Source organism: Mobula birostris, chromosome 5, assembly GCF_030028105.1.
Source record: "Mobula birostris isolate sMobBir1 chromosome 5, sMobBir1.hap1, whole genome shotgun sequence".
Taxonomy (NCBI): domain Eukaryota; kingdom Metazoa; phylum Chordata; class Chondrichthyes; order Myliobatiformes; family Myliobatidae; genus Mobula; species Mobula birostris.
Window position 1 is genome coordinate 133386825 of NC_092374.1, and position 13632 is coordinate 133400456.

At 43.5% G+C, this 13632-nt stretch overlaps 1 protein-coding gene across 1 annotated transcript; it reads right to left on the reverse strand.

Annotated features, from left to right (window-relative positions):
* Positions 1-2177: 2177 nt before the first annotated feature.
* LOC140197331 (inhibin beta B chain-like) lies at positions 2178-8352 on the reverse strand. The gene is made up of 2 exons (XM_072257284.1): positions 7336-8352; positions 2178-4760 (listed from the first exon to the last, which is right to left on the reverse strand). Exons 1-2 carry the CDS (start codon positions 7730-7732, stop codon positions 3985-3987), a joined length of 1173 nt encoding a protein of 390 aa, XP_072113385.1. The 5' UTR covers positions 7733-8352; the 3' UTR covers positions 2178-3984.
* Between the last annotated feature and the right edge of the window lie 5280 nt (positions 8353-13632).

The window sequence follows — 13632 nt, forward strand, 5'->3', positions numbered from 1 at the left end:
TGAGGGACAAAATGGCAAGAGAAAATTGTGGTTACTTTGTTTCTTGAATAGAATGTATTAATCCGGAAAGCATGGATCTCTCTGAGAGGAGCATTGGTCTAAAGGCAGATGCTTCTGGACTTTCGACCAAACTTTGGGCTTCATTCCAGACTGCAGATTGACCCTTGTGCTTCGTCCTTCAAATGTTCAAATTATTCTCCATAGATGCTGCCTGACCTGTTGAGTTCCTCCAGCATTTTGTGTGTGTTGCTTTGGATTTCCAGCAACTGCAGACTTTATCTTCTCTCATGTTGGCGCATCTTCTGCTAAATCTTCATGGCAAGATTGACTTAACATCGATTAAAGAGGTGGGTCCAATTGTCCCTGTTTAACTGATGCGCACTAATAGATAGAAAACATTGGTTGGAATTATTGGAAGTCTTATTGTGCTTTCAAAGTTAAAGTTGGGCATTAAGTTACCATGCTTTGTTGTAAATGGTCAATTGGTTAATGGTATCAAAGGAACATAAAGGTTGATATGGGAAAGACTGGTGACTGGAGCTTGAAGCTCTAGGGGTAAATGTAGTTGGGGTAACTGGCCTGTTCTTAGCTGATGGTTGTTGTGAATCCCAGAAAAGTAAAGGTGTTGGGCTCTAGAAACTTGAAATTAAAATACAAAATAGTGTAGATTGGAGAGATACTCATGGACTACACTCCTATTGCAGATGGTGCCTGACTTGGTGAATATTCCCAACATTCTACATTCAAGATCCACTTAAAAATTGACAAATCCCTAAATATAAATCCCAAATTTTTTCCTATAAATCCATAAATCACTTCTTCAGTCTTTTGATGTTCTTCGACATATTGTGCAAAATAAAAAATCCTGATTGTGTTCTGGATGACATTTCTAATTCTAAAGCAGAGAGGGCAAACTTGTGACATTTTGTAGATGATACAACAATGGGTGGCATTGTAGACAGCATAGAAGGTTACGAAAAATTACAGGGGGTTCCTAATCAGCTAGGTGTGTAGCTGAGAATCAGCAAAAGGCCTGGAGCTAGGATAAACGTGGGGTGTTGCATTTTGGAAGATCAAGCCAGGACAGGACTAAGCCAGTGAATTGCAGGGCCCTGGGGAGTGCTATGGGGTGGATAAATGCAGATATGTGGTTTGTCGGGGTGATAGGGAGGTGAGGAAGTCAGGGCATTGGGTTTAGGAGTTAGGAAGTTATGTTTAAGTCATAATCCTGTTGTTGGAAAGCTGTTGGACTAGAGGGACTTACTGGGGTGTTGCCTGGGCTTGGGGAGAAGTTTCATAGATTCTGACTTTATTCCTTGGAGCATAGGAAATTGACGGGGAGTCTATCTGAAATGTTGAACTGTTGGGATGGACAATAGTTTTTGATGAACTCTAGATCAAGGTCTCTTTTGGGGCTTTGCTAGTGCTTGCATACTGGTGGGTGGGGGGATTGGTGCCTTTGCTGTAGCAAGTTGGGGGGAGGGAGAAGGAGGAAGGTTGATTTTTTACTGCTGCTTGCATTTAGAGGGAGGGTCGCTTTGGGGTTCTAACATTTCTGTCATTCATTTTTTGGGTTTTTTTCTGTTTCGTGGAAGTCTGCAAAGAATAAGAATTTCAGGTTGTGTACTGTATACACTCTGATAGTAAATGGAACCATTTGAAAGGGATACATAGGACCATGAGTGCATAGACAAGATGAAAGCACATGGTATTTTTCCCTGGGAGGGAGGTGCTAAAACAGGTGGGAGTATGATTAAAAGGCAAGAGATTTAAAAGGGACATCAATGGTAGAGCTTTGTGCAAAGGTATGTGCAGCCAGAAATGGGGGCTGAGATGAGCAGACGAGCAATGTTTAAAAGCTATCCAGTTAAGTACATGGATCAGAGAGGTTTAAGGGTTACGGGTCAAATGAGGGTAGATGGAACGAGCTCGCTGGGCAACACAGTCGACATGGACAAATTGGGCCAGGGGCCCATCCATGCTGTATGAATTTATGACTCTAAATTACTTTTATTATTCTCTTTAGAAATTACTGGTGAATTAACAGATTATTGGCAATTGCAAACTTCACTAGCAAACTGCAGGGTGTCCCACACGGTCTGGGCTTGCTATTGGAAATAACTTCGCACACAGATCCAGTGCATGTAGATTTGTTTTTATTGTAGCCAAACTGTACACAGAGGCGCCAAATACTACAGCTGTTAGCTAATAAATGAAGATGAATCTGAACCAGTTTTCTTTCAATTGCCGTGTATTCAACGCAAAATAAGTGCATGACCTGGCCATAATGTGACAGCTCGCTCTGTGGAGCATGCGCTTTTGATAAGTTGCGCGGGATTCTGGGAACTGGAATCCATTTCGACATGAAGCTAACAGAGAGCTCACTTTCATTCTAGTCAAACTACCACTAAACTCATCAACAGCCTTTCTGCCCAATGACGTTTACATAACACTAAATAGTTGTCCTCTTTGGTTCAATTATTTAATACATTGATATGTATAATACATTTCAATATCCCCCTCCCCCCAGAATTCTTCTTTCTATAAAAATAACAATTTCATTTTTGTTTAAAAATGGCAGTTTTTTAAACTAATCAACGCAATTTCTCAGTGCAAATAGAAAACGCGAAAAAAAACTCTATAAACAATCATTCGCCAAATACAGGAAGCGAAAGATTTAGCTTCAAGTAACTGCACAGATTTTAAATCCGAGGAATTCACCTGTTTACCGCTTAAGATTTACTTTGCATAGCTCCCAACCGGCACTTATTTAATAAGAAGCGAATGGAATTGCAGAATTTGTGATAAGTGCACCGTTGTACCACGATTTTTCAAGGCATTAAGATATGCAAGTGCGAAATGTGCTTTCAATACATTGTCAGTGCTACACAACTCGAACCTCTGATTGAATGTGACATTGACTGACTACGACAGGGTATTCATGATTGGAGTGATCTTCAACCGCGTTGTCACTGAAGGGCCATTTTAATACAACTGGCCCATCCACAGGTTTCGTCCATTCGGCCCACTCTGAATTCACATACAATCTGTCAACAGTGCGGGGAGGGGTGTGGGGGGAGGGGAGGGGGAGGGGTGGCAGAGAGAGACAGGTGAAGAAGAAGGAAGATAAAAGGGAAGGGCAAAATATGTGTTCCAATGCACAACTGAAGTACAATTGCATCAAAACTGGTCGAATCGATGTTTTCCTTTGAGTTGGTGAAACTTGTGAAATCATCGCCAGAAAGTTTCTATTGAGACTCGCCCGTCCCGATTGCAGGCACGGTCAGATTAGAGAACAGAGACCCCAGTGTTCCCAGATGCCTGCAGTGTAGCAACACACGGAGCAGACGTTATTGAGAGTAGGAGGAGGTGGGATTATAGTTCATTCGCTGAAAAACAAAGATGTGTATTGCAGGTTTCCCCAGAGAGGTATCTCGATCCCCACTCTCCCTCCGAATCAAACTGAGGAGTAATCCACCGGAAGAACACTCTGATTATGCACACCCAGCCTTGTCATAATGTAACACATAAGTTTTCTTTTGCGGTATAAATAATTAAACGTTCGATTATTTTTATTCTGATTCAGGGAAGCGGAATGCCTGTGAAGAAACCTCCGCTTTAACGGCGTCTCTAGCACCACTTAAATACATCACTAATGTGTGTTTTTGCTACTTGCAGGGAGTCGTCATCAGCCTTTGCTCCGCACCAAGTCGACAAAAAGGAATGACTTCACTCTGTAGGGTACCGTCGATGTGAGCTGTGCACACAATCTGCAGCCTTTCACCTTCATCTGTAATGGCTGCAAGTCAGGCGGGGACCTTTCAAATCACAGTCGACCCCAAAATGACAAAATTTGGGTGGTTTAATTAAGTCGGCGACCTGGTAAATTCAGCTGGGTGACAGTGGCGCGACAACGAACCCACTCTCTGAGGGGAAATAAAAAGATGGATTTCTCTTTGAAAACTTGCTCCCTTGAAGCCTCTCTCATGCACAGCCACACTCCTCCACGATCATGTTGGGCACGTCCCTCTTCACGATATTATACTCGTCGTCAAAGTAGAGCATGGACATGGTGCTGAGCTTGGTGGGGATACAGCAGGAGTTCATGGAGCCGGGGTTCATGCCACGCATTCTGTACTGGTTCACCACAGCCGTGTGAAAAGACGAGGCGGAACCCGGCGCCCCGGCCATGTACGCCGGACAGCTCCCCTCGCAGTAGTTGCCGTAGTAACCCGTAGGGGCGATGATCCAGTCATTCCAGCCGATTAGTCGGAAATCTATGTAAAATTGCTGTCGGCAGCACAGGTCGGTTCGGCCGTCGCACTCCAGGCCCCGCTTGCGGATCCGGTGCTTGGAGTCCAGAGTGCGAGCCTGGACCACCAGAAAGGGACGGTGGGATTCGTCGTTGCTGTCCACCAAGGTGGGAGTCACCGACAAGCTCTCGCAGCCCTCGCAGTGAACTTCGAGGTTGTGCCTCCTCTCTCCCCTCTGGAAGTGCGCCTGGATGTGCTCGGTCAAGGGGAATGTGTGCCAACTGCTTCTCTTGAGATCCACCCTCTTTTCAACCGATGCCCTCTTGTTGGAGCTCCCAGCTTCTTGGAAATAGATCTTCACTCTCACTTTGCGTCTGGTGCCCTTTACAGTCTTAGACGGGAGCAGCTTGAAGTAGAGCCACAAATTGGCTTGCTGGACAAAGAGATTCTGGTTCCCCTCGCTTGAGATCAGAAAGTACAGGCGTGATTTGGATGAAGCCAGCTCATCTGCATCGAGAGAATGGAAAATGTTAATCCTTGTATGACTAGCAGTAAATTCGCCTCTGAGTCAGAAATGTGCTCAAGACAATTCCCCTGCCAGTTGCAAGGAACGTGTATTAAGACGCGAGCGCTTTCACAGAACTGTTCACCGTGTCAATGAAAGTGCCTGACTCTAACTTTGTTTGGATGGTAGAGCTGTGCTTTGAGAACTTAACGATCAGATCTACAGAGCACAGCCCAATAAAACCAAGCTGGAGGCATCGCACTTTTTAGTTTACTCTTTTGGGATAGGGACACGTTTGCATGTTCTCAGGATCAGTCCCAATTCATAAACTGAGACGAGTTTGCCGATCACCCACCTATTGTGGAGGCCATTATATTAAGTGATTGGTTTACACGGACCAACGATATTTCATTGACACTAATGGGAGGAATTTCATTCAATATGCAGCAGTGAGACGCAGGGTTAAAAGCAGATCATTTATAAAATAGCGAAGTACGCGTTTGGCATGTTCAAACACTGGTGTGGAGTTCTAGAGATTTAAACTATATCATTTGGATGGTTTCAACCACTGACTGAATCACTTTCACTTAATGTTGGAACTATTAAAGGTTTCATGCATTTAAAAAGTGACTTTTCCAAACCAATGTGGGTTATCTCCGACCAAAAAATGTATATTGTTGAAGCTAAGGAATCCACTTATTGACATAAACACTTTGCAATCGGCAATAAGCACTTCTCGGTTAAACCTCAACTCTGCCACTGCACAAACCGATAAATAGAGGGCAGAATCTTCTATAAAGTGGGCATACTTATTGTCTTCCTCTACATTACTAATTTAAAAAGTGCACCCGGTGCTTCACTGACACAACAACCGCCTATTCGATTCTATTCAGCTGAGAAGACACTGTCTATTGCTTCGCAGATACACCAAGTTTTTATGCTCTCTCCTTGCAAGGTATAGGGAAAACTTCACTAGAATTCGGCTTCTAATATGTTTTAAAGTAGCTTATACTCTCAAGGCCCCAGCAAAGCCGACGCAATGACATTTTAATAATATATGAAACCACTTCATCTCACAAGAGTTTGTTTATTCAGAGCACTGTAAACTTTACAAGGTCGTAAACGCAATGTTTGCGCCGCCATTGTGAACTTGTCGGCAGGCTAGGATGTAATTTCTTTCAAAGACCGCTTGGTTGCTGAGGGTAGTTCTGCACTTTGACCTTGTGAAGTTATGCGTGGAGCGTGTGCAGGATACAAACTATGAAACACCTCTCCCAGCAAGACAGAACTTCGTCATCTTCCCCACCAGTTATGAATGTTGTATTGCCCATATTTTAATACATGCTGAAAAAATATTCTTAACTTTAATCTTCAAGCACAGCTCCCCCGAATGTTCTCTCTGAAAGTTTTACTTTAGCATCTGGGGAAAGTAGTGGTATTTTCTCTTCTAGACAGGAATTTCATTCTTAACATCAATTTCAATCTGCCCAGATTTAGTGGGATTTCTAACACGGGTTTGAAAATAATCGTGGTTTGACAGGGGGCGGGAGCGGCGACCAGGCCAACTACCATGCACCCTCTAACCTAAGCGGAATTTTACCTGCAATCGGACGGGTGCATATTAGGGTGCATAAATGTACTAAAACGTTACTTTCTCCAGATTTACCCCTCACATCCCACTCTACCCAGCCCCACCCCCAAGCTTCTGCATTCTGTTCTAAACACGTAACTTACACTTCGTGTACGAAGTTCCCCGGGTAATGCCAAGATAGTGTTTAATGGGGACATACTTGCACTTGGGTTTGGTGCTCATCCGCTGTGTTCACGGCTTCACTCCACATTCCAATAAACAGCTGTGTGTGTGATGCATTTGTCAACTTTTTTTTGTTTGAAGCGATTTTAAATGCTTGCCGAACACGACGTCAGACCACTTTTTCATGTAATGACCATAAATTAAAGCTTCACGCACGCTACCAATTAATTTGTCATTGACGAAGAAATACTAAGCCACATTTAATTATCTCCAACGGACGTTTTAACTGTAACCCTTTCAACTCTTTCCTTAAATTCAACTCCCACACCGCTCGGAATCTTCACTCCTATGTTATGTAAGTATAACGCCTCTCCCCTGTCGTTACATTTGAATCGCAATAAATATTCGTTCTGTGAACAGAATCCAATTAATCATTCATTTAAATTCTTGCATATGCCACCCTTTCTATTGCAGTCCTTTGCACACATTTGGTAGCTCTAGCGGTGGTTAGGAAATGCTACAGCTACGAATCTCACGTCAGTTTGCATTTACCGAGAGTTCAGCCTGAGAAGAGAAGAGAGACGGAGGCTCTAATCTGTGTGCGAAACCTGCTAACCTGCCATTCCCAAACAGGCCCGATCCTCCTGCCGTTTTCCCATCAGTTGGTGATGACCTAATGAACCCCCAGCCATTAGCGCGACGATAGGCGGCTAATGTTAAGTACTGTTCGTGATATGAAGGAGGAGATGGTCTCTTTATTTCTATTTAAATGATGTGAAGGTCAATGTCAGGATGTATTTAGCATGCCGCGAAACTTTCCCTACCTGTTTCAGCAAAGCTGATGATCTCTGAGGTTTGTTCCAGTAGATCCTTCCTGGAGACAGAGGTCGCATGGCCGTCCAGGTTCGGGATCTCCAGTCTGCCGTCCTCTTTCAATTTCCCAGCATGTAACTTCCTCAGAGCCGTGATCATTGCGGCTTTGGGGACAGGGTGCGTGATGTTCGGCCTCTCTTTCATCTGCAGCCGGTTTAAGATATGCCGCTTGACGGCTTCCAAGAAGACAGTGTCCGTCTTGCGGAGCTCCTCGGGCTGCCCGATGCCGCACGTTGTGCAGGAGCTGGCTGTGAAGGGGCCAGAGGTTCCTGCTGCGGGGTACGGAGTAGAACCGGCAGACACCAGGGTCACCAGCAGACAGGCACCGCTCAGACAAAAAAGCCTCATCTTCCTATCGGCTGCAGGCTGCTCACCGGAGACAGGGCAAGAGCGCAGACCCACTCCCCAAAATCACTATCAAATATGGCTTAAAAGTGATCTGGTGTTAGTGCAAAGATTGCCAGGGTTCGCTGGATAAGTCTCAATAAGCATTATATAATCAGAAATGGGTCTGCTTTCTACTCGAGATGATTCCAGATCGCATCCGCTCCCTTGCGATGGATTACTTTTGTTTAAGGGAACTAGAGGGCCGCCGGGATACAGAGAAAAAGTAGCATCCACCCTCAGTGGACTAATCTTTATTTCATTTCTGGACGGCGTTGCTTGAAGTTAATCTGGACGGTTTAAAAGCCAATAAAAAGTGATTGACCTGAAAGTACCAACTTTGCAGTACTGATCAAAAATATATGTATGGAGAGAGATCCAACTGGAAAAAAAGATAGAGACAGAGAAAAAAAACAACCGTGGCTCGCCAGGGCAGTTCTCTTGACTTTAAAGCAATAATCCCGCATTGGCAGTGAATGGTGGTCTTCCTCGGGCTCCCGTATTAGTTCAGGGCACTGACAGTGGCGCTGCGTTTATTCCCTGAAAGCGCAATTTAACCGCATTAACGATCCGCTCCCTGGGACGGCTCTGCCGGCAATCACGACATTGTGGCACATGCTTGAAACTTTTATATAGCCGGTACGTCACGTGGGAAGTTCCACCTATTAACAGGCTCGGTCCAGAGATGGGCGAGATTAACCGTTTGCTCTTGGATACGTAAACTTCCTGTGAAAATATTGCTAACCGCGCTCGCCCCCCACCCCCACATACACACCCCCCTCAGAAGCAACGAAGACTGTTTTAAAAAGGATTTGCAGAGGGAGAACGAGAGGATCAGTAGCAACGACAGATTAAGGAGACGGATGGTGTACTGGCGGGTTAGGTCAACATGAAAACAAAACTGATTTGAATTCGAGTATGGTGCTTTTGTTTTCTAAATGTTTTGAAGAAGGGTTTTTAAAATTCTGTCCCTGCTCTGGTTATTCTGAGTTACATGAGACGCGATTTTCTTTTAAAAATGTCGGAAAATGCCCACGGATTGAGAGGGTGGGCGATTTCAGGTGGTGTGTGTGTGTGTGTGTGTGTGTGTGTGTGTGTGTGTGTGTGTGAGAGAGAGAGAGAGAGAGAGAGAGAGAGAGAGAGAGAGAGAGAGAGAGAGAGAAAACACCAGATTCTGGCAAATGTTCCGATCCTGTGATACGTGCGGCTAAACCAAACGTAAACAAGCACTGCAATAGCCTCTCTTTTAGTTCACCGTTCCCAGTGTTCATTCATATCTTTGATCCATCAGAAATAAAGTTTATCGTTCGAAGGGACGATTTGTGTTCGTAAGTAACCAACTTTGTGGCACTGAGTGTTTAGTTTCGGTACTTTAGAGATGCTTCCGAGCGTTCTGCATCCGAGCGATTGTCTCCAGCGGTCAATCAGGGTCAAGTGCGGTTATCTAAATTACAAGTGTTCTTTTGCCTCGGGCTTGACCCCTGCCTTGTAGTGATTTACGCAGCCATAATTGGGCATCCAAGTACATCTCGATTTTATTCACTTAATCCAGGCACTTTTCAGGGTGGGAGGGACATCAGAAGGTGTCGGAGACCGAGACCAGTCAAAAGCGGGTCGCTTTGACCACCGTTCAGGTAAACTGGAAGTATTTGAGGGGAGGCGCCTCTCGATGCAAGATTGCTGGCTTCTCGCTCTTTCTGTCAAGATTGATTAAAACTGACAGGAATGTGTGCAAAAAAACCCGTTCAATCGGTTCCAATAGCGACAGATTGACGCCGATAATTAACAGTTTATACCTGGAATTTGGTGGCAGCCGGTCAGAAGTGACTTCTCCTGGTGCCGATGCGTGCAAAACTTAAGCGAGAAGTCAGTTTTCCTTCACCCTCGCTTTCATTTAAATCTTTTCTAAATTCTCCGGTGGTATTACAAAGAAGACAGGATCAAACAGGGACACTGCGAATAATTAGACAGTCACTTGGCGCTGCCTCAATGCTCTTTACCACACAGGGGAAAGTGAAACTCTCCGCTGAAAGGCATGTCACGTCAATACAGCGCCACCCATCATCAAAAATGTGCGAGCGGACAGCTGGAAATTCAGCTGGCGCGGCTTCGGGGCTCGGTGGGGTGAACGGTCCCGAATCGTTAGATGTATATCTATCGTGAAAATGTGTGTGTGTGTGTGTGTGTGTGTGTGTGTGTGTGTGTGTGTGTTTGTATCACTGCGCTAAATCATTGTCAAGTTTTCTAAATTGCATTTTAGTTCTGTGAAATCGCTAACCTTTGTTTTTCACGCTGTCGCCGGCAGTTGCTGGAGATGTAATCGCTGGTAATAATACCTCGTTACCTGATCCGCACCTAAGATCCGCGGCGTCACCTTACTTGGCATTTGCGCGTTTTTTTTTACGAAGTCAGCATTGTTTCCCTGTTTTCAGTGAAGTGAATAATTTTAGGAGAAACGTACGTGTAATCAGAAATAAGTCTGGTGTTACTTCACCCCCAGAATTTGCAGAAACGTTAAGTACAGAAACTTGAGTTCTAGCCTCAAAGCAATCAGAATCAGGGTTACTATCATTGGCATACTGTACGACGTGAAATTTGTTGTTTTGCGGAAGCAGTACATTGCAATACATAATACAAACCTATAAATTGCAATAAATATTGGTATATAATTAAATTCAATAAGTAGTGCAAAAAGAGAGCGAAGAGTGATGAAGTAGTTTTCGTGGATTCAATGTCCATTCAGAAGCTGTTCCAGAAAACACTGAGTGTGTGCCTTCGGGCTCCTGTGCCTCCTGCTTAATGGGAGCAATGAACAGAGTATGTCCTGGGTGGTGGGGCTCCTCAATGATGAATGCCACCTTTTTTGAGGCATATCCTTTTGAAGGTGTTGTAGTTGCTGGGGCAGCTAGTGCCCATGATCGAGCAGGCTGAGTTGACAACTTTCTGCAGCTTTTCTCTGATCCTGTGCAGTGGCCCCCTCCGTACCAGACGATTATGCAACGAGAATGCTCTCCACAACACATCTGCAGAAACTTATGAGTGTCCTTGATGACAAACGGTCTCCTCAAGCTCTTGGTGAAATATAGCGCTGCCGTGCCTTCCTTGTAATTGCATCGATATTTTGAGCCCAAGATCGATCTTCAGAGATGATCAGGAAATTGAAACTGCCCATCCCTGCCACTGCTGTCCATGATGAGGACTGACGTGTTCTCCCAACTTCCCCTTCCTGAAGTCCACAATGAATAATTTAATCTTACTGACGTTAAGTGCAAGATTGTTGTTCTAACACCACCCACCCAGCTGATCTATATCACTCCTGTACACCTCTTGGTCACATCTGAAATTCTGCCAACTGTAGTTTTGTCGTTGGCAAATTTGTAGATGGTGTTTGCGCTGTGCCTAGCCCCGCGATCGTGAGTGTAGAGGGAGTAGAGCAGTTGTCTAAGCATGAGTCCTTGAGGTGCCCCAGTGTTGATTGTTGGCGATCGCTGCCCATCTTACTTCTGAATTAGATTACCTAATAAAATGTAATATTAGAGTTTAAAGTATTTGGAAAATGTAATGTTAAAGTTTAAAGTACTTGGAAGGAAATGGCTAATAGGAGGGGACATAATTTTTAAGGTGATTGGAGGAAATTATTAGAGGAATGTCAAAGGTCATTAGGGTCAGATGTCAAATGCATTAGGGACATCTAAGACACTCTTTGATGGGCACATGGATAAAGGAAGAATGGAGAGTTATGTTGAAGGGAAGGCATTAGATTGATCTTAGAGTAGGTTAAGGAGTCAGCACAACATGTGCTAAAGGGCCTATATTGTGCTGTGTTGAGAAGAAAAATTACATGGAAATGCATGATTTCAAACCCATCAGTGGCTATCTCACTTCTGAATTGGGTTACCTGTTCAAATGTAAAATTAAAGATTGAGGTATTGGGAATGAAATGGCTAATAGAAAGGGGCATAATTTTAAGATGACTGGAGGAAACTATAGGGGTGGGATGACAGAGGCAAATATTTTTTCACAGAGAATGCTGAGTGCGTGGATAGCCCTGCCCACCGTGTGATAAAGGCAGATACATTAGGGACACTTAAGACAGCCACATGGATGACAGAAAAATGGAGGGTTATGTAGGATGGAAAAGTTAGATTGATCTTAGAGTAGATTAAAAGGTTGGCACATCTTGAGCCTGTACTGTTCTATGTTCTATGCGTAGAAATCTAGACTAGCACTATGTGGTACTGCTATGCTGATGGAGGTGTTATCTTTCTAATGCAAGACTACATTAGGTCTCTAAAAACCAGGATTATTTCTCAGACCTCAGTCTGCATAAGGCACCTTCTTGAATGGTTGCAGTCCTTCTGGCAGTGGTATACCAGAGTGTTATGGTTATGGATAGGCCCAGTGACAAAGGAGGAAAGCTGATCTGTGTCTAAAGGTGTATATTGTGTGCCTTGGAAGGGAACCTGCAGAGGATGATGTTCTCATTGGCCTGTTGCTCTGTTTGGTCTGATCTGGTACAAGCTCCCATGCACTCAATATATGGCACGCACTGCAGGTATGGCATGATAGAGGTGGAGGGAGCTCAGACTGGTGCGTGGGTGTCGATCAGTCTTAACATAATAGATATAAGAAACTCAACAAAGAGCAAAAAAAGCTCAGGTTGCCAATACCTCAATATGCTGATCCAAATAAATCCATCAATCGACTGAGAGATTATTTGGTGATTACCATGTCGCTGTTCTTTGAGTTTGCTGTTTTTGATGTTACAATAATGACTCCACTACAAAAGTATTTCATTAGCTTCAAAGCACTTGAGGATGACAAGAAGCTATATTAATGGAAACAGTTCTTACTTTTAGTCAGCCAGTTTATGGACCAATACCAATAGATGAAATCTTGTTATTGGATTAATTCACACTATCAGAGCACCAGATAATAAGTTTTATTCTGTGAACAATTTTAATTTTGCATCCTCAATGTGATAATAATAGAACTAAACAAATTTATATTGAGTGGGTGAAAGAATGAATTGGAAATATTTTTAGCTCTGTAGCAATACAACTGTGGTGGGTGATTGGGGGTGAAAATTAATACCATTCAAATATGACACTTTCACAATGCCTTGGTCTTGAAAACTGCAACCTGGTCCAAGCAAAATGATTGGAAAAGCAAAGAAAAAATTGCAAATTCTGTAACTTTGAAATTTGAAATCAAAGCATCAAAGTAGAAGTACTCAACAGATCAGGTAGATCTGTTCTCTCTATCTATCTCTCAATAGATGCTTCATGGCCGGCTGAGTGTAGTGTTGTGTGTCTTTATTTCAAACTTCAACCAATCAATGCTTTCATGTCAATAGACTAAAAACTGCAATGTTCCAACGCTTACTGTTGGATCATGGTGAAATGTGTTAATCACATATCACCGTAGAATGAAAGGTGTCCACTGTGTTTACAATCCCACAGTCCAAGGAAACAACAACACTTTTTACTGTCTTTCACACAGTCTTTAATATTCTTAAAGTTTTAATTATCCTTCCTCTCTTGAAGGCTAGCCAAGATAGTAGATTCACAGGCAACCATTGCTCTCCAGCACAAGACAGGAAATAATTTATATGTTAGGCAACACGTATAAAATGCTGAAGGGACTCGGAATGAGTTCCTCCAGCAATTTGTATGTGTTATTCTGGCTTTCCAGCATCTGCAGAATCTCTTGTGATTATGTATCAGGCAATTTGTGATGAAGATTAACAGGTACAAAATAGTCCTTTAAAAATTAAAGAAACCAAGGATTTAAGGGGTCAATGCAAGAACAATGCACAGAGGTAAAAAAAAACACAATCTTTTTGAATGGTGGAACTAGAACAA